This window comes from Sciurus vulgaris (assembly GCF_902686455.1).
Source record: "Sciurus vulgaris genome assembly, chromosome: 17".
NCBI classification, from domain to species: Eukaryota; Metazoa; Chordata; class Mammalia; order Rodentia; family Sciuridae; genus Sciurus; species Sciurus vulgaris.
The window spans coordinates 52783014-52810604 of record NC_136478.1 but is presented as its reverse complement, the minus strand read 5'-3'; the positions used below and the strand labels follow the sequence as shown (position 1 = coordinate 52810604).

At 53.6% G+C, this 27591-nt stretch overlaps 2 protein-coding genes across 4 annotated transcripts in view; one reads left to right on the top strand and one right to left on the bottom strand.

Annotated features, from left to right (window-relative positions):
- Positions 1 to 17740, bottom strand: part of GRIK5 (glutamate ionotropic receptor kainate type subunit 5) — a 54956-nt gene extending 37216 nt beyond the window's left edge. For 2 of the 3 annotated variants that reach the window (XM_079119390.1, XM_079119391.1), the window contains exons 1-11: positions 17609 to 17740; positions 14138 to 14266; positions 13661 to 13825; positions 10976 to 11073; positions 10715 to 10880; positions 8525 to 8703; positions 7053 to 7106; positions 6800 to 6961; positions 5164 to 5316; positions 4650 to 4754; positions 4430 to 4537 (exon numbers count right to left, since the gene is read on the bottom strand). In XM_079119390.1, the coding sequence (XP_078975516.1) occupies positions 4430 to 4537; positions 4650 to 4754; positions 5164 to 5316; positions 6800 to 6961; positions 7053 to 7106; positions 8525 to 8703; positions 10715 to 10880; positions 10976 to 11073; positions 13661 to 13825; positions 14138 to 14216 (1269 nt within the window). In that variant the 5' untranslated portion in view covers positions 14217 to 14266; positions 17609 to 17740. The remainder of the gene's footprint in view (positions 1 to 4429; positions 4538 to 4649; positions 4755 to 5163; positions 5317 to 6799; positions 6962 to 7052; positions 7107 to 8524; positions 8704 to 10714; positions 10881 to 10975; positions 11074 to 13660; positions 13826 to 14137; positions 14267 to 17608) is intronic. The other variant, XM_079119392.1, reaches the window with a different exon arrangement.
- A 4680-nt stretch (positions 17741 to 22420) lies between these two features.
- Positions 22421 to 27591, top strand: ZNF574 (zinc finger protein 574). Its single transcript, XM_079119848.1, has 2 exons — positions 22421 to 22523; positions 24630 to 27591. The coding sequence occupies exon 2, from the start codon at positions 24650 to 24652 to the stop codon at positions 27341 to 27343; it is 2694 nt and encodes an 897-aa protein (XP_078975974.1). The 5' UTR covers positions 22421 to 22523; positions 24630 to 24649; the 3' UTR covers positions 27344 to 27591.

Genomic DNA, 27591 nt, shown 5'->3' with positions numbered 1-27591 from the left:
GCAAAGGGAGTCAGACACAGGGCATACCAGTATGATGTCATTTATATGAAGTTCAAAGGCAGGCAAACTATTCTGGGGATGGAAGTTGAGAGGTGGGCAGGTTAGTGACAGAAAGGGGTACAAGGCGGCTTCAGGAGTGAGGGGCTGGTTGCATAGATAGCATGTATATGTTCAGCTTTTGAAAATCTAGTGTGTCAAGTTACATTTACAATATCTGCAATTTTCTATGTGCATGTTATACTTCAGTAAAAATCTCTTGAGGCTGGAGATGTTCAAGTCTCTAGGTTCCATGTCCAGCACCGCAAGGGAAAAAAATCTCCTGAAAGTAAAAACAAAATTAAAGTAGGGTGTTCTAGAACATGCTTTATAAGCTGATTGCCCTGGACTCAAATCCATGTTTGTGACTTCCTAGAGTAGTGTATATGACCCTGATCTAGTCCACGCCCCCCCCCCACTCTGTTATGAATACAATACTTTAATCTCCTCACTTTCAAGGAGGGAAGGGAGGACAGAGAGAGAGTTGCTCAATGTGTGAACAGCAGTGTCAGGCCTAGAACATCACCCTGAAGACTCAAGAAGCAGCAGAACTTGGGGCAATGGGGTGCAAGGGACAGGCACACAGGTTCTATCAACTTAAATTGGCTCTACTCTCTACTGTCTTCTGGTTGAGTGACCTTTGGCATGTCACTTAACCCCCCTGTGCCTTTAGTTTCTTCATCTGAGAATCAGGGTCATAAAGGTACTGACCCCAGCCAGGGCTCCTGTGAAGATTGAGTACCACCAGTGAAGGGCTCTGCACGGTGCTCAGAGGCGTTGGCCACTGTGACAGCTATTTTCATTGTGGATACAAGTGCAGGAGGGCGAGGAAGGGCAAGGGAGGGCTCTGGTGCACTTGGTGGCCTTGTATGCTGGGCACTGCAGGGGCTCTTAGCACATGCACTGCTCCCATGGCCCCTCCAGGGGGCCCACTGGACTCATGTTACAGATGAAGGTATGTACACTGGAGAGTTAGAGGGCTTGAATGGGAGCCAGGAATGGACTGAAGTCTGTCTACTCCACAGTAAGGGCTCTTACTGCCACACCAGTCACCAAAGGCTGGGGTGAGGCCACAGTTTGAGGAAAAGAATCATCAGAACAGACCAGAGCCTAAGGTTGGGGTGAGGAAGGCAGGCCCCGGCCTGACCTCATTTCCTTAGAACTTCTGCACCCCCACCTCACACAACCTCAGAGCCAGCTCACCCCCTGCAGCTTCAGAGCCATGAGCCCCTGCCATGGCTTAGATATGAGGAGCCTCCCAAAAACACATGCGTGAGACAATGCAGGGTTTAGAGATAAAATGAACGGGCTATGAGAGCATCAACCCGATCAGTAAATTAATCCCCTGATGGGGTTAACTGAGCAGTAACTGAAGGCAGGTAAGGTGTGCCTGGAGGAGACAGGTGTTTGGGAGCATGCCTTCAGGGTATGTATTTTATATCTGGCAAGTGGAGCCTAGGCCCTGAGCCCATTCTCTCTCTTCTTCCTGGGCACCATGTTTGCAGCTGCTTTCCTTCACCACACCTTTGCGCCATGATGTTCTGCCTCGCCTCAAACCCTCGGGAACGGAGCTGGCTATCCATAAACTGAGACCTCTGAAACCGTGAATTCCAAATAAACTTTTCCTCCTCTAATTGTTCTTTTAAAGAAAAAAATATCGTTTAGTTGTAGATGGACACAATACCTTTATTTTATTTATTTTTATGTGGTGCTGAGGATCGAACCCAGTGCCTCACACACGCTAGGCAAGTGCTCCACCGCTGAGCCACAACCCCAGTCCCTCTAATTGTTCTTGTCAGGAGTGTAGTCACAGTAACACAAAAGTTGACTAAAACAGCCCCCACTCCAGGGACAACTCCAGCCGGTGCCCCATCACATGGCCTCCTCTGCTCTCACTGAGCTGGCCCTGCCTGCCCTGCACTACTACTTTTTTTGGTGGGGGAGTACTGGAGATTGAACTCAGGGGTGCTTAACCACTGAGCCCCATCCCCAGGCATTTTTAAAATTTTATTTAGCGACAGGGTCTTACAGAGTTTCTTAGGGCCTCGCTAGGTTGCTGAGGCTGGCTTTGAACTTTGAACTCTTGATCCTCCTGCCTCAGCCTCCTGAGCATGAGATTATAGGTGTGCACCACCGTGCCCGGCTGCACTACTTCTTAACATCCACATCGGAAGCCCCCTCCTCCCACCCAGGTGTCTTCCCTACAGCATCCTACATGGTGGGCCCAGGAGCTCTCCTGACATCAGAATCTGGCCTTGCCCTTCCTGCTTAGTACTCTCTTCCAAATAAAGAGCAAGCATAAGCAGGCCTTCAGAGACCCTTCCCCTCTTCTGCCCTACAGCTCCCTGGACCACTTCTATCCCATCATGACCCACACACCTCTTGCTTGCAGTTGCCAGGCACTGTCCTAGGCCCTGAGGACAGAGTAGGGAATGAGACAAGTCCTGACCCACGTCTGGCCAAGGCATCAGTGTGACTCACACATGTAACCCCGTATGTCTGACACAGGCCCTGCCCAAAAAACCAGGTCAGAAAATAGTGAAGCTGTGGGTGTGGCTCAGTGGCAGAACACTTGCCTAGATGTGTAAGGCCCTGGGTTCCATCCCCAGCACCACAAAAAGAAAGAAAACACATTCTGTTGCACACACAGGCTGCCGCCCCCCCATCCAAACTAACAAACATCCCAAGGCCCCCGCTCCTGCTGCTCTTGCTGTCCCGGATGTTCTGCACAACACTTCTATACAACTTCCAAAACCCCATCTGATGTAACCTCTCCATGAGGTCTTCCTCAGGCCTCTAAAGCTACATCAGTCCCTCCTTTCTCTGGAAATCCCTCATTATTTTGGGTTGGAAGGACTGTGTTCAGGGTGGAATCACCTCCCTAGTGCCACTTGAGAGCAACTGTGACTCATTTCTGTGCCTCTAGAATTTACGTGATGGCCAGGCACATAGTAGCTTTAGTAAACATTTGTGGAATGGGTGAGTGAACCAACCCATCAAGAAGAAAATGAACCTCAGTAAGAGAAGAATAATATTGGCTCTCAGGCCTTGGGGAGAAAAGAGAGGAGAGACTCAGAGTCCGGCGCATGGACTGGCTCTCCAAACATCTTCTCCCTGACCTCTGACCCTTGCTCCCCAAGGACCTCAGTGTTCTGCCTCCAGGTGGCTTCAGGGACTGACAACACAGTACATGCACAGGGGTGCCCACTGCTCCATGCCAGCCCAGCCCTCAGGGCCCCTTGGTGAGGCTATTAGGAAGTGACTGGTTTCCTGTCTGCAGGCCATCTGTCCCTTTGCAACAGACTCACTGGCCCTTCTCCAAAGGGACTCCAAGTCCACTTTAGATCAGGAGTTTCCTAGAAACCAAGGGAAGAGCTCTGTGATTTGTTGCTTACAGGATCCCTGACAGCCTGTGGAACCCTCTGCAAATCCTCTTTGAACCTTGGCCTCCACAGCTATTAGCAGTTCCCTTGGACAAGGGAAGGCAGCAGGCTCTGGACTTGGCTGCTATGAAGAGTGTGGCTGCCCAGCATGTCCAGTCTCCAGGCCCAGCTGCTCAGGGAAGCCCCTGCTCATCAGGCCCTGTGCGCCAGAACCTGCCTGACTTGATGGGAGGCAACAGGGTGTAACAGAGAGGGTACAGACTCTAAGCCTGATGCTCAGACCTACCAGGGTTCATTGCATGCCATCTCCTTACTGTCAAAAGGAGGAAAATAAAAACAACCTCACAGGCTAGCTGTGAGGTCTCAAGAACAATACCTGCAAGGGCCTAGCATAGTACCTGCTGCAGTGAATAATCACTGACACCCCAAGGCCCCTCTACCTCTGATTTGGTAAAATGCAGGAACAGAAGCCTGAGAGCTACAAAACAATGCCTTTAGCTGTTCTAAGTATGGAGAGGACTGGATCTTCTGAGCAGAGCACTTAAGATTCAGACTCTGGATCCTTAAAGACATGGCTTCCAGTCCTGGCTATATCACGTATCTGCACTGTGTTCCTCAGCAAGTTGCTTCACCTCTTTGATCTTTAGTTTCCACATCTTCAGCATATACACTAAATAAGTTGGCATGTGTCAATTTACTAGGTTGGCAAGTATAAGAAAACAACCATTCTAGAAATAGCTATTATCAAGAGCCCACCATGGGTCAGACATGTGAAGAACCCAAGGCTGAATCTGGCTCCCATGTGGTTAGCATGGTGACACCCTGGTCACAGTTGGGAGCTGGTGGGTACATGGGCCATATCCCCTGCTAGTCAGTACACTGTGCCTTATGCCAGTGAAGTTTCCCTCCACCTCACAGGAGAGCTAGGATAAAGCTGGACTACTGCTCAGGGAAGGCCCAATATTTGAACCCCTTAACCTACAGTGCCCTCCTTCCCCAGGGCCACTCACCAGAATGGTTGTGACCACCAGTGTCTTGTTGGCCAGCGTCTGTGACAGGTTGATGTCCAAGGTGGTAGCATTCATGGCCAGGGTCCGGTTAGAGTACCACACCCCTATCTAGGGGCAGAGAGGGCGCCATCAGCCCCAGGCCCTGCCCAGGGACACAGCAGTCTCTAGGCCCACCCACCCAAATCCCAGCAGGGCTCTGGTACATCCTGGGCCTGCTCACCTCACGGTGGCCCTGCCGGGACTTCTCTAGGATGCGCAGGGTGTAGTTGGTCCTCTGCCCTTTGCTGTTGAACTCGACCCGCCCGGTCAGCCCATCATACTCTACCTAGCAGGGCAGGAGGTGGGGCAGAGGGAAGGGTGGCAGGGCCCAGAGATGGGCAGAAAGACCCAGTGGAGACCAGACAATCACAGAAAAGAGAGGGAAGGAACAGGAGAGGGACCAGGAAAGGGATCATGGTCAAAAAGAAGATGGCACAAGGGGAGATGGCACAAAGCAGACCAGGAGCAAGACAGCAGGACCCAGAGAAAGCATACAGCCCAGACAGGCAGAGGACAGTTGGGAATGGACAGACAAGATGCGAGAGTGAGGAGGAGGCCCAGAAGAAACCCAAAGGCAGTGGGTAGTGGGGTTGGAGGTGGGGGAGAGGGCAAGGGCCACAGGGTGGACATGGTGAGTGCCCCTGTCAGAGGTAGCCACTGCCCACCTCCCACAAGTTCCCCTGCTCCTAGCTCACCATGCGCAGGTAGTTCATGAGGCTGGTCCCATGGGGCCAAATGTTGGCCGATGTACAGGCCAGCGGCTTGACACCGATTTCCTGGCTACGGTTCAGCTCTCGGACAGCACTCACCACCACATGCACAGCATCAAACATCAGGGCAGCTGACAGCTAGAGCAAGCAGAAGCATGTGTGGAGAAAAAGAGGCAGTTTAGCCAGGTAAACTTGAAGCCCCCTCATGGTACCATCCCCAGGTTCTTGGATGGTTCCTGTCCTCACAGGAACAGGAAACCAGGGGGTCAGGAGGGAAGAAGCGGTCTGGTCTCTCTTAGGACATGTGGATGACAGTTGGGAAGTTGTTCGTTTGTCCCATGCCTTGGTAGGAATAGCTCTGGTGGACTGTGCGTGGTCACATGTCTACCAGGGGAAGGCAAATCTAAGAGGGTTTGCCTGGAGGGCCAGATATGTCTCTCACAGAAGCAGGCACTCCAGGGGTCAATGCATGGTCAAAGCAGGTGAGGAACAGCCACTCCCTATCTTGAGTGTGTGTGGGGTATGCTCATGGGAATGGGTTACATGGATGTGCCCATTTGTTTATGTGCCAGTGGGTGTGGGATCAGGGAGGCAGTGACTGCTGCAGGCCCAGCTCTGCTGTTTCCTGGTGCTATGGCCATGTCCCTACCATTCTCTTGAGGCTTAGTTTCTTTCCCTGTAAAATGGGAATAGCAATAGTCACCAGCTCTGAGCACTGTGGGACAAGAGAGAGAGAAAGCTCATAAAATGCTCAGATCAGGGCCTGGCACACCATGAGTGTTGTATATGCCCTGGCTGGTGGTGGGTGCACACATGTGTATGTGTGAGCATGCACCTTCACTGGGTTGGTATGAAGGGCTCAGTGTGCCATTTGGTGTGTACAGGGGTAAATACTAATGTGCCTCTGCCCGTGTCAGGGTGTGATCTCTGTATACACACATCTTGATCACACATCTTGGCATCTGTGGATAATTTGGTGCAGGCAGAAGTGTCTTGGTATCTCAGTATATGAATAGGTGTCTACAAACAAATACACATAAATAAGCCTCTTTTGTATGTTTGCATTTATTCAACATATATTTATCAGACACCTACCACAAGCCAGGCTGTTGGAGGTGCTGGGGTACAATGGTGAGCAAACTGGACAGAAATGCCTGCCCTCAGGGAACTTACAGTCTACAGATCTCTCTCTATATGTCACATGGTGATTAAATGTTAGTGCTGCAGGGAAGAAGGAAGCAGGGAAGGGGGTTACAAAGCGAGTGCTTTTCCTTTTTAAAGACAGAGGAACCAAGGAAGGTCTTATAGCCAAGAGAATATCTGAGCACATACCTGGAGATGAGGGGCAGCCACTGGTTCAGTGGGACAGTACATGGGAAGCAGAAGGATAGGCATGTGCAAAAGCTGGAGCTGTGCATGTGCAGGGACAGCAGAGGCACCTCTGTGGCTGTAGCAGTGTGGGAAGCGGGGAGGAGGACACAGTTCAACTTGTCACGGCATCATATTGCAAGGCCTCTGGGGCACCAGAGGGTTCAGAGTATGATCTCAGTGAGGTCTGAAAGGGGCCCCTGGAAGCATCTGTGCAGTGTGTCTCTGAGTGTGACTGGGTTTTTGTGCTCACCGCAGGGCCCGGGTAGGTGCTGGCTTCACAGTTCTCCCTCCAGGACATATTGAGGCTGCGCACAAACTCAGGGTAGAAGGGATGGGAGGTGTTGAACATGGAGAAGCCCAGGATGTTGGAAGAGTCCTCCACAATACCATCCAGATGCAGGATAGGGAAGTCCTGAGACCAAGCAGAGGTGGTGAGGGCTGGGGCCAAATCCCAAGTGGGGCAGACACGGGGGGAGGTGGTGGGGGATGGCAGGGGTACGCACCATGGTGGTGAGGATGTACTTGTAAAATGCTGAGGTCATTCCCAGCTCTGAGGCCTGGAGAATACAGGAGAAGCCAAGAGGCAGCATGAGAGGTGGACGTCCAGCAGGCAGCAATCAGGGAACCAAAGAAAGGAAGAGAGATTTAGTGGCAGGCCTGACGAGAGGATATCCAATGGAAAGCACAGTAAGTAACACCCAGAGACAGAAAAACAGAGGAAAGTAGACAATGAGGGCAGAGGGAGACCTTGGTCCCTTGGTGCCCCAGGGTGAACAGAGATTTTGTTAGAGGAGACAAAGGGTCCCCCAAAGGCCTGCTCTTTCTCATAAAGGCACTTGGCAGACTTCCTTCTAGAAATGAAGGAAAGCCTCAGAAATGGGCTGGACAGGGACAGGAACTTGAACTTAACCCTCACATTGCCCAAAAGGTGTTGGGCTGCTAATGTGTAGGACTCAGCCCTGTCACACATAAGCTCGGGAAAGCACTGTGTGACCAAAGGCTGCCCGTTCAAATCTTCAGGCTCATTTTTTGAGTCCCCTTTCTCACAAACCTCAAGAATAAGTCTGGAAGCCTTCTCTGTCCCGTGAATGCCCAGTCCTGACCCCCATGAGAATTATTTCAGGGAACCAACTTGTATTTCCTGCACTGCAGGAAGTGGAGGGTTACATGTGGATGTCAGAGAAAGGTAAGCTGAGAGAGAAAGACAACTGTGCACAGCTCCACAGAGGTACCAGGCTGCCTCTCCAGGCCAGCCTGCCTCCTGAGCCTGTACCTTTGCCCTGAGCCATCCTGCCTCCAGAGCCCACTTGCATTTCTTTCTGTGGGTTATTATCAGCAATGATATATAGTTTTAATTTTAAAAAAAGTGGAGAAAAATAATACAAATTAGATTATGAAGAAAAATTAAGAACAGGGAAGCAAATGAAGGATTAATGAGCGTGGGTCACTAGTGGATAGAATGTGCTGGGCTCATGGGGGAAGGTCCTAGTATTCCAGGCCCTCTTGTGTGCCCTTGAGCCAGTCCTCCCCCACAAACTCTAGCTTCTTCACCCACAAAATGCTCATGACACCTGTTCTGCAGGTGGGGTGATAGTAATTTAAAGATGCACATTAAGTGCATCAACCTAGAGCCTTAGAAAAAGTCTTAAGGAGTTGTGACCCAGGTGCATCTACCCTGGCCCAGCACTGTGCTAAGCACTTCCCGGGTCGTTCATTTGCCAACCCTCACTACAAGCCACTGAGGTAGGAACTATCACTGCCCTCACTTCCCACAAAGATGAGATGACTGTCCAGGGCCACATGACAAGGGAGCAGCCAGGCTAGGTGACAAGCCTTAATCATCAGCTGCATGAAAGAAGAGGGTCTCATTATCCTCTCCCACCACTGAGGACCCTGAGAACTGGGTGACATGATCACAGCTACCAAGGTTTTTGCCCTTGGCCCTTTGAAATAAGAGAGAACAGAGGGGGCCCACCTTACGGAGGACAAGGTGGGAGATGGACGCATTGGCGTCGATGATGATTGTAGACACTTTGTCATCTCGGATCTCCTTGAGCAATGGTGTGGGGTCCCGACTGTCATCCAGCATCCTCACTGACAGCGTCTCCTTGGAGATGAGGAAGCCACGCACCAGTTCCTCCAATCGCAGCAGGCCTGAGGGAGGGTCAGGTCTTGGCTTAGAGCCCTTATTTCTGGGTGCCAGACACAGGGCAGACACACCTTCCTCCTCCCCAACATAGGGAAGCGGGCAGAGAATTAGAGGGCATGCCAAGAAGATAGTGGGGCTGTCCCCAGTGCAGCTGGGACCCTTGGCACTGGGCTCAGGGACCTAATGCCTAGATCCTCCCCAAGTAAAATCTCAGCCTATACCCCACTTCCCCAGATCTCCAAACTCCTGTCCTGCCCCTCTTCTGATCCCTCACTGGAATGTCTGACATCACATACAACATTCCTGTTTTCTTGCCAAAACCACATTACCCTGTCCCCATCTTCCACCTTTGGCTGAATAGCAACTGTAGCCTGACAGCGGCTCAGGCCAGACCTCTGATGGAAGCCCAGCTTTCTCTCCCTCCTCCTCCCTCACCCACAACCAGCCCATCTGGGCTCGCTCTTTGAAACACATCAGAACCCATCCTGCATCCCACTGTCAGTACCCTGACCCAAGCCACAGCCATCTCTGGTCTCCTGCAAAAGCCACACTGGCTCCTGTAAGTCTGTTTCCTGCACAGCAGCCAGAATGATGTTGATAGAGGGCTTCCTGCTCTGCATCCAGCCCTTTGATGGCTCCACATCTCCTCTCCCCCATCGTGCAGCTCTGGCCACAGGACCTCCTTGCTGTTCGACACACACAATAGTAACACTTCTGTACCATGGCCTTGGCCCTGGCTGCTCCCTCTACCTGGAACTCTCTTCCTCAGGTCCCCCACAGGTCTTTCCCTCACCTCCTCCAGCTTTACTCAAAGGCACCTTCTCAATGAGGCCCACACCCACATCTGGTTTAAAACTGCCCTCCACCCCACTTCAGATTCCAGAACCTTATTACTGACTACCATGTCCTCACGGAACTTAGTGTCTAACCACAGAAAGCGCTTATGCACAGTGTTTACTGCCTAACTCCTCTCATCAGAATGGAGGTTTGACAAGGACAGTGATTCCCGTCTGCCTCACTCACTGCCGTCTCCCTAACCCCAACGGTGTCTGGCAGCCAGCAGATGCTCAGTGAGCACCTTTGAAAACAGGAATTCCTTCCAGAGGTTACAGAGCACAGTCCGCCTTCTTTCAAGCTCCCCAGCCACCAGATGGCTCACTTGGATGTCTCCAGGACTTGCTATACCCAGCATGTGCCCCTTGAGCCAACTGCTGTTCTCCTCTTTGGCGCCATCCGTGACCCTGCTCTCCCACCCTCCTCTACTCCCTCAATCTACCTTGGTTGTCTACCCTGATTTCTACCACCTGGGCCCCCAAACACATTATCTTTCCCTGCCTCTTGTTGGTCTCCAGTTATGTGTGTCCCTCTCCAACACACTATCTTCCTACAACACAAACCTGGCTGTGCGCCCTTGCCCTGCCCTGCTTAGAAAGCTTCCGTGGCTCCCCTTGTCTCCTGCTTCATTGCTCCTACACTCCAGCCAGGGGCACTCCTGAGCATCTCAGAGAGCCACACTCCCTAGGTCCTCCATCTCTGCCCCTGCCAAGCACTCTGCTTGGAATATATTCCCCCACCATCCCCTTTGATTCAGCTTAGATGTCCGCTTCTCAGGACACAAGCTCTGAACCTTCCAGACAGGCCCTCCAGGAGGGCCCCACACACCTCCTGGAAGCCCTCTGGGTCACAAGAGTTCAATGACCTGCAGCACTAGAGCAAGTCTTGTGCAGAGAGAGACCTGACTAGCACTGTTCCCTGCCAAACCACCAGGGCCTAGTAGAGGGCTGGATGAAGCAGGTGCTTAGTGACCATTTGTGGACCAATTGGGTCTGTCTGGGGAAAGAAGGGGTCTGTGGAACCAGAGGTCTTAGTTCCTGAAAGGGAAAGGGACAGTGGGGACTACTAGGAGAACCTGGTACCCAGGTTGCCCAGGGCTCCTAGCCACGGGGGAAGGGACAACCACATGGGAAGGGGCATTCTGGGGGAATCAAAACAAAACATCCAGAGCTCCTCCCTCACACTCAGCTTTGGCGCAGATGAGGCTGGCCGAGGGGTAGTTGAAGGACTTGAGGATTCGGGAGACTGCCAGGCTGACGTCCTCATTACTGGGGTATAGGCTGACAGATGCGAAGCGAAGGTACTGGAGGCGGGGCGTCTCCTCAGGACCCACTTTGATGTGGGGGATCTGGACAGAGAGGGAGCTTTTGCTTCCATCCTGTTGCTCACCAGCCCTCACCTCCCAGGGACCACTTACCCTGCACCCCGCAATCCCTGCCTTACCTCCTTCTCCCCACAGATATGGCTCACAGTGGAGGCAGATGCTGGGCTGGAGGAGGGTCCCAGGACAGACACGACCCCCTTGGGCAGGACCTGACACACTATAAGGGGCAGAGAAGAGACCAGAGTCAGGGATTTTTGGCCTCCTCTCCCACCCCACCTGCTAGGGGACTGCCCTGGCCTAGGAGATGACTTGGACACTTGGAGGTGCCCGATCCTTCTCTATCAACCCAGTCCTAGAGACCCAATCCCTGACCCTCCTCAAGAGAGTGTATAAAAGGAAGAAAAACAAGACAGAGGTTCAGGTCAGACGAGAGAAACAAAGGAAGGCAGGAAGAGAGACACCAGGGGGTCAGTTCCTCTGCCTTCTTCATTCTTAATCCTTTCAGTCATGCTACTGCCTGTAATGTGCCCAGCACTTCTTCCACACTGAACCTACAGTCAGTGTCCCCTGGGTTGCTCTAGACACCACCCTTCCATTGCATCTCCTCACTCCTCCTGCTATCTTCCCTTTAAACACATGTTTCTCAAGACTCAGAGGCAAACAGCTGCTGCCTTGCTTGCTCAGTGCGGGTTCTCACAGCAGAACCCTCTCTTTTCCTGGAAAAAAATCATTGTGCCCCTTAGTCCATGGGCTTCCCAGGATTGACTGGCACCCGACTCAGGCCTGGCTAGTCACAGAGCCACATTCTCTTGGCCACAGTGACTGGTTCAGAGATGGATCTGGGTTCAAATCAGACCAGAGAGAGCCTTCCCCATCTTCTGCTACGATTATTATTGAGTTTCCTAAACTGGTGCGATGTGAGCTTTGAACTGCCTCCAGCTGAGAAGGGAATTCCTGAAAATGAAGCCAACTCAGAGGAAAGCAGGACCTGAAGATAAAAACAGAGAGATTCCTAGAATATCATTTCAACCCCTGGATCCAGCCATTCCTGGAACAATCCTGAGACATCATTTGAATACCTAGATCCAGTCATGCCTCCTGAAATTAGTCTGCAGGTCATTTAGTGACATGATTTAATTGTGGTGTGTGTGTGTGTGTGTGTGTGTGTGTGTGTGTGTGTGTGTGTACTGCTGTGGATAGAACCCAGGGACTAGGCAAGTGCTTTACCAATGAGTAAACCCCTAGCAATAAGGTCTCTTTTTCCCTTAAGACAGTCTGAATTGAATTTCTGCCACAAGTAACTAAAAGTATCAAAACTGAACATCTCATCTTCCTCCAAACTTGTTCCTTCCATGCCTTTCTCACTGGGAAGGTCCCATCACTTGAACAGACCAGATGCCTCTTTCCCCAGAGACATTAAGCACCAAGTCCTGTCTCTACTTTGCCTCCAAAATTTCTTACATCCGGCCCCCTCTCTTTTACTCCTCTGCCCCTGTCCTACATTGGACTCCTAAGTCAGGCATGTACCAGCCTCTTCGCTCATTGCCCAAACCCAGCCTCCAGATTCCCCTTCCAAGAGCCTCGTCCCTGGTCTAAACCCATCAGCAACTCCCCACTGCCTTGGCTAAAGGTGGCATCTTACCCTGGCACTGCAGGCCTCCCTGAGCCAGCCAGTCAATCTGCCCAGCTCTGCTTCCCACTCCCGTCATACTCCAGCCCTGGAACCACTCACAATCCCCTCTCTCATCACGCCCTGCATTCTGGTAGTCAGGATGGTCTCAACCCCACATACTATTCCTTGGTTCCAAATTATTCTTCCAGCCCCGAGCTCCAGACTCCAGGTATGTGTCCACAAGCTATCTGCCTCCTCACCCTCCACCCCAGCTTTTTCCAGATCATGTTCTGCGCTGCACCAGTCAAAAAAGTCCAGGAAACACTGTGCCCCACTCTCCCTCTTGGTGATCTGAAATATACATGAACATAATAAAACTTCTAAAGTTGGACATGGTGGTGCACTCCTGCAATCCCAGTGGCTCAGGAGGCTGAGGCAGGAAGATCATGAGTTCAAAGCCAGCCTCAGCAACTTAGTGAGGCCCTAAGCAACTCAGTGAGACCCTGTCTCTAAATAAAATATAAAAAAGGGCTGGGGATGTGGCTCAGTGGTTAAGTGTTCCTGTGTTCAATCCCTGGTGCCACACCCCACTACCCACACAAAAAAAATAATACTAGAACTTCTGATTAGGCCTGCAGGAGAATAACCTGCCTAAATCATGCTTTCTCCCCACCTCTTAGTGGTGCTGGGGATAAAACCTAGCATCTTATGACCTGCTAAGCAGGTGCTCTACCACTGAGCTACATCCCCAGCTCTAAAACATGGTGTAAAGCAGCTGCCTGCAAAGATCAATATCCCTAGCACATCTGTTCAAGTAGCAACATTCATTCACTCACTCACTCAATACTCAATAAACACTTCCACACCCCTATCATGTGGCAGGCTGGGGCTTCACACAGTGTGCTGGGAACAGTGTCGGTCTACATTCTGTTCACCTGTCAAAGTTCTGCTTCAGTCTAGCCTTCTCCAGAATGCCTTCGCTGACCCTCCCCTAAGCTACCCGTCTTACTGATTGGGATCCTGGGACCAGTAGCAGTCCCCTCTGGGAAAGAGAAGGCAGAGACAGACACAAAGGAAGTGGGAAGATAGATCCAGGAGAAGACAAGGCCAAGTTGAGGAGGCCAGGGAAGGGGGACAGACTGAGGGCCCCGGCTTGCCCTGCCTCACCCCACGCCCCCGTGGCCCCGCTCACTGGTGTCCGTGGTCTCGTACTGGCTGTCCCGCTGCAGCTCAAAGATGTCTACTTCCACTCGGGCCTTGGCTGGGACCTCGATGATCCCGTTGATCTGCTCCCGGGCCAGAGCCAGGGCCAGACGCTCACCGCGGCCACACACTGTTTGGTCGTCCAGGATTGCAGCTGAGGGGACACAGGGGTTGGGGACCAGACTCCCCCAGGTCCTGAGAAAGGAGGGGCTGGGGTCTGAAGTGAGGGGAGTATAGAGACTAAGGGTCTAGACTCCTGAGTTTGAGACTGGAGAGAACTGAAGGTCTCAAGTCCTAGGTGCAGAGGAAGGAGGAGTTGGGGCCAGGGCTCCCCTTGTTGTTGAAGAATGCTGGAACGTGAGGCCCAGGATCCTGGATCCTAGGGGACTGGCATGCCTGGGTTCCCAAAAGGACCCCCAGGACCCAGCAGGAGGTCTCTGAGAGAGGGGCTGCTGTAGGACCTCACCCATGCGCAGCGATGAGAGCACCTGGCAGCTGGGACTGGCGAAGGCGACAATCAGCAGCAGCAGCAGCTCAGCCGGCATCTTCCTCCCCTCCTCATGGGGACGCAGCTGCCGCGGCCCCCACTCGCCACCTGCAGGGAGACCCCCAAGCTGAGGGAGACTGCTGATGTGGAGAGGAGAGTCCCTAAGGAGGGCTGCTAGACACAAGCATAGCCCCCAGGACGTTGCTGGTGAGGGGTTCACAGGTCTGCAGGACCCTGCTCTGAGTATAAGCTTGCAGTACTGGGGCACTGCTAAAAGGAAGCTCAGGCTCAGAGGTGCAACTAGGAGGAGCTCACAGCACTTGGGCACTGATGGGACAGACACTGCTAGACAATGTGCACAGTGACCCAAGTGGGAGCAAGGCATGTTAGAGATCTCAGGTAGGAGTGATTCCAGAGTCCAGCCCCACCCCAATAGGAAACCAAGAAGTGCCACCCCCCACACCCAGTCCCGCCCCTGTCTCTGGGCAGGCAGCCGTTACTAGGCAACAGAAACAGGCTGGAGAGAATGCAATGGTTGCTAGGCAACCCCATCCCAAGCTTCACTTGCTACCTTCCTGACATCCCTAGCTCCCATAATCCCATGGGAAGAGAGAACTGGACATCCGGGGTCTGGTGGGGGGAGAGAGAATCTGGGACTTAGGGAACTTGAGGAGAGTGGAGAACAGAAAGAAAGAGGGAGATACACACAGATGTGGCAAAGGGGCTTAACACAAAAGGAAAAAAAAAAAGAAAGAAAGCAAAAGAAAAAAAATAATAAAGTGAGGAAACTGAGAGTCAGAAAGTCTTAGGGGAAAATGGAGAGACTCAGAAAAGGAGAAAGGAAGGAAAAACAGGCAGATATAAAAGGGAACAGAAAGATAACAGGAAAATGGAGAAGGAAACAGAGAAAAATACAGGTGGAGGGTTCCAGGGAGCTAGGGATAAAATTAGGAGAGAAAGAGGCAGAAGCAAAAAGAGGAAGAGAGCAGGGTAGGTCGACCAAAGGCTCAAGAGAGGCACAGGTGAGGAAAACAGAACAGAGAGAGGCACAAACCAACTCAGGATGTAACCAAGAAGAGCCAGAAGGCAAGAAAGTGAGTGAGGCTGGGAATGAGCTGTCTGCAGTAGTGCATGCCAAACTGCTGCCCCCACCTGCTCGAGGGAACTGAAGGAAAGGGGAAGCCAGTGCATCTTTGCTTCTCACAACTCTCCACCCGCTGGGGTTAGGGACTGCTCTGGATGCACCTGACCTTCTACAGGTCAACCACTGGGTGGGATGTTTGGCCAGATGCATATGCAACTCATCCTGGCCAAGGGCTGTGCCCCAGAGAAGGGACACTTGGGTTTCCAGGGCAGAGCCTTGTTGTAAGGCCCAGGGTGCTATGAGGTGAAACTGGTGTCTCTCATCATCCCACCCAGTTTCCATGGAAGGAAGGCTTGAGCTGGTAAAATGCTAGAGTGACAACTGCTAGGGAAGGGCAGAGGTACAAACCAAAACCTTGGTCATCTCATGTGGCCAGGAAAGCCCAGGCTAGGGCAACAGGAGAGCTTGTCAGTTTCAGCTCTGCACCCCCAGACCCTGTCCTCACCACATGACCTTGAGCAAGTCACCACTCTCTGGGCCTTTGGGCAGGCAGCTGTTACTAGGACCCAGCAGGAGGTCTCTGAGAGTAGAGGCTGGGGGGCAGGAGAGCATGCTGGACAGGCTGGTGGCTACAGACTGTAATTTAGATTTAAGGTGAAGGCTTGTCAAGGGGAAGGAGTAAGGAATGCTGGGAGAGCTGGAAGAAAAATTCACAGCAGAGAGGATGGGACGGTGGGGTTGGAAGAGGGGTCATCTTGAGGCACCAGGGACATCTGGGGCAAATAGGGAGCAGAGACTAGAGGACAGAAAGACCAAGAGAGGAGACAGAAGGGCAGGGACTCAGAGGAGGCAGACACAGGTGGGAGCAGGACAGAGACACAGTGCAGGGATAAGCTTGGGGGCAGCAGACAGACACAAAGGTCCAGGAAGGCATGCACAGAAAGACCAAAAGTGGTAACTGGAGCTAAATGGGTGAGGACAATAAACAGACACAACCTAGAACTGAGACACCTGAGGTGGCAGAAAACAGACTGAAGATGTGAGAGAGGAGGTATAGGGAGTCAGCAGGCCTGGGACTCACAGATCAAAGCCAAGGCAAAACTGAGGGGAAGAGGCGAGTGAGGAGCCCTGCCAGTGGGGAGAGAGAGAAAGACAAGTGGGCAAAGGAAAGAGAGCAGTGAAGATGAGCAGACAAACAGAGTGAGGAAGATGATTTAAAAAAGAAGAAAAAGAACAGAAAGTACAGGAACTGCAGGGAGGAGAGAAACGACAAAACTCGGAAAAGAGTCTGAGAAAGAGAGAGGAAGGAGAGGGAGGATGAGGAGTGCTGGAGCGGGCAGAAGCGAGAGGGAAAAGCTCGAGGGAGAGGCCCACGGGGGAGATGGCCTTGCAGACCAGAGGAGAGAGAGTCAGGAGGGAAACTGAGGCAGAGAGGAAGAGTAGTGTGCCTGGAAGGGCAGAAGCAGCCCCCTGACACTCAGGGATGCTTGTGGGGGCGCAAAAGATCCCGTGGCTGTGAGCCCCCAGGCATGAAGAGGGATGGGAGCAGAAAGGCCAGGCAGGGAAAAGCAGAAGTGAGAAGAGAGGGGGTTCAGGGCAGAAGAGCAGGACCACCCAGCAACCAGGGAGCAGAGGGAACTAGGAAGCAGATAGAGGGGCTGGGGACCCAGAGTGGGTCCAAAGTAGAGAAGGCAAAAAGTAAGAGACAGAAAACAGCCCCTAAATCCCAAGCCCAGAGGTGGAGAGAGGAAGGAGGCAAAGAATGGAAAGACAGAAGTGGAAAGATGGCTGGACTGGCATGGGCACCTCTAACAGAGACCACTTAACAGAGACACAGTGACACAGGGTTAGGCTAACAGCAAAGAAGAGAGAACTTGGGCACAGAGGCCCAAGAGACACATGAAATGGAAACAAAAACAGAAAGACATTTCCAAAAGATATGAGGCAAGATAGGGGGACAGGATGGGGACAGGGCCTGTGGCAAGCACGGGGGTGGGGTGGGGGGGTACTGAAACAGAGAATAGGAGCTGGTCTGGGACAGGACCAAAGCTCAGTGAAAGCAGGGGGCAGGGACCTGACAGGAACCCCAGAGAAGTGAGACACCACAAGTAAGAGCTGGCCAGCCCCACAGGACCCCAGGAAGCTAGAGGACTGGGGCAGGTGTGAACTGTACCCAGAAGTAGGGGTGAGAAAAGGTCATGGTGAATGGAGGTTAGGGACATGGAAGGTATGAAGCAGGACCCTAGTGGGGGAGGGTCCTTGCCCTCTGGAGAACAGCAAATGTGGGGACCCTGTCAGGTGGGCAGTGAGCCCAGCCTTCCAGCACCCAGGACCCAGCCCAATCCCCGCCCTGCAGAGACACTCACGGATCCTGGTGGGACGGAGGGCTGGGCTCCCTCGAGGCCCGAGGAACGACAGAGGAACGACAATCAGGAGATGGTCTGGTGCTGGGTGGTGGTGTGGCTGGGGCAGGGGGAGAGGGCAGTCCACAGGGCCCCCTCCCCCGCCGCCGGCTGGCTGTGGACCCCAACTAATCCAAACTGTTGGCTCCCAGGAAAGGGGAGGAAGGACAGGTGGAAAAGGAGAGGGCGGGCCGGGAGGGGAGGAAGGGGAAAGGAGAAAATGGAGGAGAGAAGGGGAGAAAGGAGAGGGGGAAGGAGCAAATGGAGGGGAAGGAGGGAGGAAAGGAAGAGAGGAAGGTGAAAACGGAAGGGAGGGGGACACAGGCAAAGCCGGGGGAGGGGGAAGCCGGCCCGGGAAAGGGCCCCCGCCCCCTCCCCTAGCCTGGCCGGCCTGGGGGGGCCACAGGGGGTGGCGAGGACTGGGTGGAGAAAAGAAAGCTGGCCATCAGGAGAAGTGGGGGAGGGGAGGGCCTTTTGGGGGGGAGGGGGTCGCCCCCGTCCCCCCCTCCCCCCAGAGCCTTGGCCCTGCCCTGGATGAGGCTAGGGCCTGGAGACCTCAAGCCCTCAGCCCCAGTGGGAAAACATGCTGGGGGCCTGGAGAGGCAGGCAGCAGAGGGGCTGGGGAGGATGGGATGCTGGCGGCGGAGAGCGGAGAAGGGGGCAGATGAGGTGGAGAGATGGGGAAGAGGGAGAGGAGGAGGGAGGAGAGGATGGAGAGGAGCAGGGAGGGGAGGATGGAGAGGAGCAGGTGGAAGAGGAAGGCGGAGGTGGGGTGTCCTGGGGGCGGCCCTCCCAGGGCCTCGGTGGGAGGGCCTGGCCACGGACTCCTGGTCCCCTGTGAGAAGCAGCAGCCGCCGGCTCTGTGTCCCCAGCTGGGCCTGCTTCCCTGCTGCTGGCCGCCGCCACCGCTCCTTCTCCCCTCTGAGGCCGCCGCCTGCCCGCCCGCCGCCCGCGCTGGGTCCTGGAGTGCGGGGGGGGGGGGGGGGGGGGTGCCGTGGAAGGAGGGAGGCAGGGAGGAGGGCAGGCAGGAGGAAGAGAGGGAGGCAGGCAGAGAGCGAGGAGGGAGGGGAATCGGGGGAGGGGGAGCTCGCATTGGTTGGGCTGGGGGCCCCCGCGAGGAGAATGCTGATGAGAGGAAGGAGCTGCATTGGATGGAGGGCCCACCCCCAGGCCACCCCCTCTACCACACCATGCCACCGCCCTGCCCAGGCAGCCCTAGGCACCAGAGCCCACAGAGAGAAGTAGCAGGGAGACCTGGGGAGAAGGCCAAGGAGATGGAGAGAGAGGGCTATGGAGAGGAAGAAAAATGCAGAGAAAAAGAAAGGCAGCCATCAAGACCCAGAGAGATGGATCCATGAGGACAAGGATAAAAAAGAAAACACTCCTCAGAGTGTGGAGAAGTGGCATGGAAAGGGCAACAAGGAAGCAGACCACAGGAAGGAACAGGAGAGAGACAAGAGCGTGGGAGGAGGGCACAATAATTGGGAGGGGCACAGAAACCAGAGGACCCTGAGAAACAAGGATTTGGCTCATAGACGCAAAAGGCCCACTGAGGCAGTAGTGGCCAGCCATGGAGAAATAGCCCCCAATGAAGGGAAGAAATGGGTTTGGGAATGGGAATTCTCAATAACACATACTGAAGTCCTTGGGAACCACAGAGTGGGTGGGAAGTCACCAGAGCAGAGAAGCTTTGGGCAAGGGGAGCAGCACAAGGGCAGGGAGCTGGACGGCACAGCCAAAGCTGGAAGACTCCCTCCCTCCCAGGGAGCCTCTGCTGCCTCTCAGAGGGAGCCTGGCTGGGTAGGGGGATGGCAGAGAGAATCTCCACAGATCTTGGAGTGGGGGTGGGTGGTGCACGGCTGGGTGGGGGGTGAAATTTTGGGGAAAGGAACATGACAGTTGGCGCTGAAGGCTGAGCCCGTGACTCACTACCACCCCCACGCTCGTGATGGGGAGGAGACAGTGACACGTTCACGTGCGGCCCTCAGCACGTGACCGCATGCCTCGCACACACAACTGGGCACGTGGCAACTCTCAGACCACATACAGGCCTAGCATGGGGAGCCCTCTGCAGTTGGCATGTGGGGCATCCCTGACATTCATGTGACATACACATTTGACCCCAAAGAACCACCAACTTTGCACACACCTCCTCACCCTACTTGGGCAGCACCTAAGATCTTCCTAACCCACTTTTAGTTCCAGCCAGGCCTGAGGCCCAGACTCATACATGCCTCCTGGGACTTTGCTTATGCAGGGATCTCAATATAGAATACCTATTCTCTCCGAATACAATCTGTTCTTAAAGTCCTGGTCTGGTGCTGCCACCTCCAGAATGTCTGACCAGACCTCATTTTACTCCTATGTAGTCTAAACGGTCCTAACCAACCCAAGTTAAGTTGAAAAATCCAAGGTCCTAGCAAAAAGGGGCCTGAGAAGCTAAGCTGGACTCAGATTTTCAAGTGTAAAGGAGGCCTCAGCGGGGGCAAAAATCTGTCCAAGCACAGAGAGCCTGTCAAAGGCTGAGCCTGACTTCTACTTCAGTTCAAACATCCTGGTTTAACCACCTGGACCTAGTGTTAGGGAGTTTAATGGAAAGGACACCCAGTTTAGAGAGTGATAAAGATACAGCAAAGGTAGTGACTGATAAATGAGAATTATGGTGTTCAGCCCCCCTAGTAGCTTTTTGGCCTCTCTGGCTCCCACCCTAGATGACTTCACCCTGAGGGCAAACCCAGTCTGCCTTAAGAACACAAAGGCTCTAGCTTTAGAGCACACTAATTTCCATCAGCCTTTTTGCTGTACTTCTTGGTTCATCTATTCAACATGCAATCACAGACCATTCTGCCTGCCAGGCACTGGCGCCTGGGGGCCAAGATTGTAGACCTTGGGTGGGATCAACTCCTGGCTTGGAATCCTGGCTCTGTCTCATCCTAATTATGGGAACTTGGACAAGTTACTTAACTTCTCTGGGCCTCAGTTTCTTTGTAAACTCAGGATAAGTTTTTCCCTCAGAGGGTTGTTGAGAGGATTAAACTAAATAATGCATGGGAAGCACTGAGTATAATTCCTAACACACTGTAACAGAAGTCAGTTATTATTATTGAGCTCCTTGAGATACTAATAAAAATTAACTCCTATATAGATTTTACTCCATGCCTCACAACAACTCTTTGAGACAGAGGTTGCTGGTAGCCACATTTCACGGATGAAGAAACTGAGGCACAGGAGAGTTGCCTTGCCCAACATTACAGCTAGGAAGAGGCTGGGCCAGGATATCAATTCAAACATCCTGGTTTAACCACCTGGACCTGGTGTTAGGGAGTTTAGTGGAAAGGATACCCAGTTTAGAGATTGATAAAGATACAGCAAAAGTAGTGACTGATGAATGAGAACTATGGTGTTCAGCCCCCTAGTAGCTTTTTGGCCTCAGATGGGCAAAGGACCCAAGTTCCAGACTCAAGTTTACTCATCTGAGAAATGGGAGTGGGGAGGGAGAAGTTTGACCAATCTTATCTCTTCCAGCTTCCCTGACCTCGGATTCAGTGGTCTCTGAAAAAAAAAAATTTTTTTTTTTTTTTTTTTTGGCGGTGCTGGGGACTGAACCCAGGGCCTTGCGCATACTAGACATAGACACTCTACCACTGAGTTACACCCCCGGCCCTGAAAACTTTTTTTTTTTTTTTTAAACAGCGCTGAAGCAACTTGCTCTCAAGACCTGCAGGACCAGAAGGGAAGGTGAGCAGGAATGGACAGAACCCCTCACATAGGGATCCCTCCTCCCTGAGTCCATGCGCTATGGGATCATTTCCTCCAGGTTCACGCCGGAATTGTCCTCAGGTACAATTGTCCTCCACACGCCATTCTTTCAAACGTAACTTCCTGACCATTTCCTTTTTTCTCCATTTCCTTCCACATCATTTGTTTTCCCTGGTCGCTAAGATAAACCCCCCTTCCTTTCTAACATTTCGGGTTCACCTCTATCCCGTCTCTTCGCTTCCCCGCCCTTCCTTCCTGCCTTCAGTCCCGGTTTAATAAAATCAAGTCTGGAGCCTTGGTTTCAATTTTAACTCCCTCCATATGATGGGCGCAGTAATTTCCCCTTTTCTCTTCCGCTGACTGGCATTTGACTTTCTCCCTTTGTCCCTCGATGATTTCTGAGCTTCAATTCCCGGGCCTCAGCCTTTGGGGGTCGTATGCCTCAATCGCCCAGACTTTCTCCCCAACCCCATCGACTCCAGCCCAGTGCCATCAAGATGGCGCCCTCAGCCTTGCGCCGCCTCCTGACGTCATCGCGCTGCCCTCGGCTCAGCGCACTTCTTTCCAGCCGTCAGAGGCGGAGTCGAAAAGGAGGTGGAGGAGGAGCATCGTTCCCGGAGGCCTAAGGGGGCGGTCACTACAAACTCGGGGGCCGGGGTGGAGGCGGGGGAAACGGGGAGCGGGGGGGGGGGTGAGGGAACGTCGCCAGAGGATTGGTTGGGAGCTACGGGGCATCCCGATCCTCCTCGTTATTGGCTCAAGCCTCAGGAACGTGAGCGTCGATTGGCAGAAAGGCCGGAGCCAGGCCGGCGATAATTGGTCGCGTTGTGCCGTCTGTGCGGCGACTGAGGAGGAAGGTAGGAGGGGCGTTGCTGAGGGTGGCTGGGGGCGAGAGTGAGGCTGCGGAGCAGGCGAGAGGCTACGGCGAGAGCTAGAGAGGGCGCCGCGCTAGGGTGGCTGTGGAAGGAGAGCTGCTGCCCGGTCCCCGGGCGTACGAGACAGCGGAGGTGGGTGAGTGCCTGCGGGCGCGCGAAGGGCCGGCCTGGCCTCCACCCCTCCCCCGCGGCCTGTTCTCGTCATGGCTTGCGCAGTGAGGGCCCGAAGGGGCGCGCGCAGGGCGGTGAGGGCGGAATGGCACCAACGGCCGCAGGGCGCGCGGGCGCCTGGGATGGGTCGGGACCGGGTGGCGGGTGGGGAAGGGGACTAGAGTCGTGTGCAGGGCCGAGTGAGGAGGGGCGGGGCGGGGCGGGGGCTGCGGGCCGGTAGGGACTTGGGTGGGAAGGGGAGGCTTTAGAGCTGACGCCGAGGAGGGCTCCTAGGTTCCATGGGGTATCGGGAAGAAGACTTGGTCGTGGGTCGAGTACCGGACCCTAAGTGGGGGCGGTTAGAGGGCTTTTTGGTGCCCGGGGTAATGGGGGTTAGGGCGCTAGAAAAGAGGTAATTAAGTTAATGTAGGGGGAAATCTAATTACATCTGGAAAGAATTAGGGCAGTGAAAGGGGTCCTGGTATGAAAAGGTATTAGGAAAAGGGTATTCTTCCTTTAAGGGGAAATTTAGGCTTGAGGAAGAGATCCAGGTGTGAAGAATGGGGTTAAATTAACGTGAAGAGTCGTTCAGCCAGTGTGGTGGGACATGGCGGGGGGTTGGCACCCCTGGAAAGCGTTGAGAGGGGTCTTCGTATGTTTTGTATGAAAGGGTATGTTCATTTGAAAGTGTCTGGGTGTCCCTAGAATGAACTGAAGGAAGGTGGTTTTTGTTCATTTGTTTGTTTGTTTGTTTTAGTAAGGGTAACTAGGCCAAGGTGAAGATATTTTGGGGGTAACCCTGAGGGGTAATGTGATGAGAGAGATCTGTGTGCTAAATAGGGGGTGATTTGGATATCCCTAGGATGAGAAAGGCGTTACACTGATAATTGGGAATCTAGCTATCTCCATAGTAGTATCCTGGTGAGAAGGATTTGGGTGTGAGGAAAACAGGGTTTGTCTTCCAGGTTAGGGTGGTTATGGGGGTCTGGGTATCCCTGAAGGGAATTTTTCAGTGGAAGGATCGTGTGTGGGAAAGGAGTTTGAGTTATTATGAAGGGTAGTCTGAATATTTCTAGACCAAGTTAGAGAGTTGGGGCATTGTTTTGCAAAGAAGAAAAATTAGGTTGATGTGAAGTGGGGGTTTGGGAACTCCCAGAATGGATTAAGGTTGACCTGGGCCTTTATGCAAAGAGGGACTTAGGTTCATATGAAGAAGGATTATGGGCATCCTGGATGAATTTGGATAGCTGTGTATGAAGAAGAGGAGTTTAAACCAACGTGAAGAGGGAATCTGGGTTCAGAGGAGGGGCTTAGCATTGTAGACTTGTTACAGAGAAGAGGTAATTAATGTGAAGAGGGATACCCTGGAGGCATATGGTAGCATAGTGGGAAGAGTCTAGGTATGCAGAAGGATTAGGCTTTTGTGAAGATGAGTCTGGCTATTCTGGATAAGGGGTTAGGTGTGGGAGAGGGTCTTGATTTTTTGAAGTTATTTCAAGTGGAGGATTTGGGCATTGTGAGGAAGTGGTTAAGGTGGGAAAAGTCTGGATGGGTTAGGCTGATGTGAGAACATTTGATTGGGAAAAGGGATAGTTTGATGTGAGGAATCTGGCCCCAGAGGGAGAGTTGGTACTTAGCAGGGGAATGTGTAAAAGAGAGGGGGTCACATGTAAGGGTGCCAAAAGTGGAATGATAGGTCACTGGGGCAGTTTGAGTGATCTGAGAACCTGGGAGAAAGAAGAGTCGTGGGAGGAGTGTAGCTAAGAGAAACAGGCCGTGAAGGCCTATGTGAAGATTCTTCTGAGTACCTTGGCAAGGGAATGGAGTAATATGAGTTGTGAGGAATCAGTGGGAGGAGATCTAACCTGTGTGTTGGGTTGGGCCTTGGGGCCTGCCATGAGGCCTGAAAGATGGAGGAATTAGACCGGTCACAAGGATCTAGTGGGTGGGTTTTTATGTGATTTAATTGAGAGATGAGACTTGGGGGTGGACCCTGGGAAGGGACTGCTGGGAAGGTTTTGCACTTGGTATTTTCGTTTTGTGTTCAGGGGAGGAAACATTAGGGAGGGAAGTTAGAGTAGAAAAATCAAAGTAAGAAGTTAGGAGAGAAAACAAATTTAAGATAATAGAAGGTAGGGGTGATGAAAGGAAAGAATTATCCCTAGGAACAGCTGATTTGACCCTGCTCTCCCCTCTTGCAGCCCAGGGCCTTGCTGCTGCCATGACTGAGGAATCAGAGGAGACAGTCCTATACATTGAGCACCGCTATGTCTGCTCTGAGTGCAACCAGCTCTATGGATCCCTGGAGGAGGTGCTTGTGCACCAGAACTCCCATGTGCCCCAGCAACACTTTGAGCTGGTTGGCGTGGCTGACCCTGGAGTCACTGTGGCCACAGAAGCAGCTTCAGGCACAGGCCTCTATCAGACCTTAGTTCAGGAGAGCCAGTACCAGTGCCTAGAGTGCGGGCAGCTGCTGATGTCACCCAGCCAGCTCCTGGAGCACCAGGAGCTGCACCTGAAGATGATGGCACCACAGGAGGCAGTGCCAGCTGAGCCACCACCCAAGGTGCCCCCACTGAGCTCCAGCACCATCCACTATGAGTGTATAGATTGCAAAGCTCTCTTTGCCAGCCAGGAGCTCTGGCTGAACCACCGGCAGACGCACGTTCGGGCTACACCCACCAAGTCTCCTGCCCCAGTTGTCTTAGGGTCCCCAGTTGTCCTAGGGCCCCCTGTGGGCCAGGCCCGTGTGGCTGTGGAGCATTCCTACCGAAAAGCAGAAGAGGGAGGGGAAGGGGCTGCTGTCCCATCTGCAGCTGCCACCACCACTGAGGTAGTGACTGAGGTGGAACTACTACTCTACAAGTGCTCTGAGTGCTCCCAGCTCTTCCAGCTTCCAGCTGACTTCCTGGAGCATCAGGCTACCCACTTCCCCACTCCTGCACCAGAGCCTGAGGAGCCTGCCCTACAGCAGGAGACTCCGACCCCATCACCTGCAGAGGTGCCTGTGTCTCAGCCTGACCCCCTGCCAGCTTCTGACCACAGTTATGAGCTGCGTAATGGGGAAGCAATTGGGCGTGATCGCAGGGGGCGCAGGGCTCGAAGGAACAACAGTGGAGAGCCAGGTGGGACAGCCACCCAGGAGCTCTTTTGCTCAGCCTGTGACCAGCTCTTTCTCTCGCCGCACCAGCTGCAACAGCACCTGCGGAGTCACCGGGAAGGTGTCTTTAAGTGCCCCCTGTGCAGTCGTGTCTTCCCTAGCCCTTCTAGTCTGGACCAGCATCTTGGAGATCACAGCAGTGAGTCCCACTTCCTGTGTGTAGACTGTGGCCTGGCATTTGGCACAGAGGCCCTTCTCCTAGCCCACCGACGAGCTCACACCCCAAATCCTCTGCATTCATGTCCTTGTGGGAAAACCTTTGTCAACCTCACCAAGTTCCTTTACCACCGGCGCACCCATGGAGCAGGGGGTGTCCCATTACCCACGACTCCAGTCCCACCAGAGGAGCCTGTCATTGGTTTTCCTGAGCCAGCCCCAGCAGAGACTAGAGAGCCAGAGGCCCCAGAGCCCCCTGTGTCCGAGGAGAGTTCAGCAGGGCCTGCTGCCCCAGGTACCTACCGCTGCCTCCTGTGCAGCCGTGAATTTGGCAAAGCTTTACAGCTGACTCGACACCAGCGTTTTGTGCACCGGCTAGAGCGGCGCCACAAATGCAGCATTTGTGGCAAGATGTTCAAGAAGAAGTCTCATGTGCGTAACCATTTGCGCACACACACAGGAGAGCGGCCCTTCCCCTGCCCTGACTGCTCCAAGCCCTTCAATTCACCTGCCAATCTGGCCCGCCACCGACTTACACACACAGGGGAACGGCCTTACCGGTGTGGAGACTGTGGCAAGGCTTTCACGCAAAGCTCCACCCTGAGGCAGCACCGCCTGGTGCATGCCCAGCACTTCCCCTACCGCTGTCAGGAATGTGGGGTGCGGTTTCACCGCCCATATCGCCTGCTTATGCACCGTTACCACCACACAGGCGAGTACCCATACAAGTGTCGCGAGTGTCCCCGCTCCTTCTTGCTGCGCCGGCTACTGGAGGTGCACCAGCTTGTGGCCCATGCTGGACGCCAACCCCATCGCTGCCCATCCTGTGGGGCTGCCTTCCCCTCCTCGTTGAGGCTTCGAGAGCACCGTTGTGCAGCTGCTGCTGCTCAGGCCCCACGACGCTTCGAGTGTGGGACCTGTGGCAAGAAAGTGGGCTCAGCCGCTCGGCTGCAGGCACATGAGGCAGCCCATGCAGCTGCGGGGCCTGGAGAGGTCCTGGCTAAGGAGCCCCCAGCTCCTCGGGCCCCAAGAGCCACTCGCACACCAGTTGCTGCCTCCCCAGCAACCCTCGGAGGTACTGCCACCACAGCCTCCTCAGCCCCTGCCCGTCGTCGGGGCCTGGAATGCAGTGAGTGCAAGAAGCTGTTCAGCACAGAGACGTCATTGCAAGTCCATCGGCGTATCCACACGGGTGAGCGACCATACCCATGTCCAGACTGTGGCAAGGCCTTCCGTCAGAGTACGCACTTGAAAGACCATCGACGCCTGCACACAGGGGAGAGGCCCTTTGCCTGTGAAGTGTGTGGCAAGGCCTTTGCCATCTCCATGCGCCTGGCAGAACATCGCCGCATCCATACAGGTGAACGACCCTACTCCTGTCCTGATTGTGGCAAGAGCTACCGTTCCTTTTCCAATCTCTGGAAGCACCGCAAGACCCACCAGCAGCAGCATCAGGCAGCTGTGCGACAGCAGCTGGCAGAGGCAGAAGCAGCTGTCGGACTGGCTGTGATGGAGACTGCAGTAGAGGCGCTGCCCCTGGTAGAGGCCATTGAGATCTACCCTCTGGCTGAGGCTGAAGGGGTCCAGATCAGTGGCTGATTCTGCCCTGTTTCCCACTTCAGCACCACCATGCCTTGTTGCTAAAGGCCCTCCTCCAACATCCCCTTAAGCCTCTGTACATACTGTGTCCCTTTTTCTTGTCCTCCCCACCACTGTAAGTTCTGAAACTGGATTTATTCTCTTTTCTGATGGGGATGCTCTGGGGTTCTTGATATGCATAAAGGTGCCCCCACCTGTTAGCACTGGTGGCCCCAAAGTAAAAGAGTCAATAAAGACTGAGTTGAACA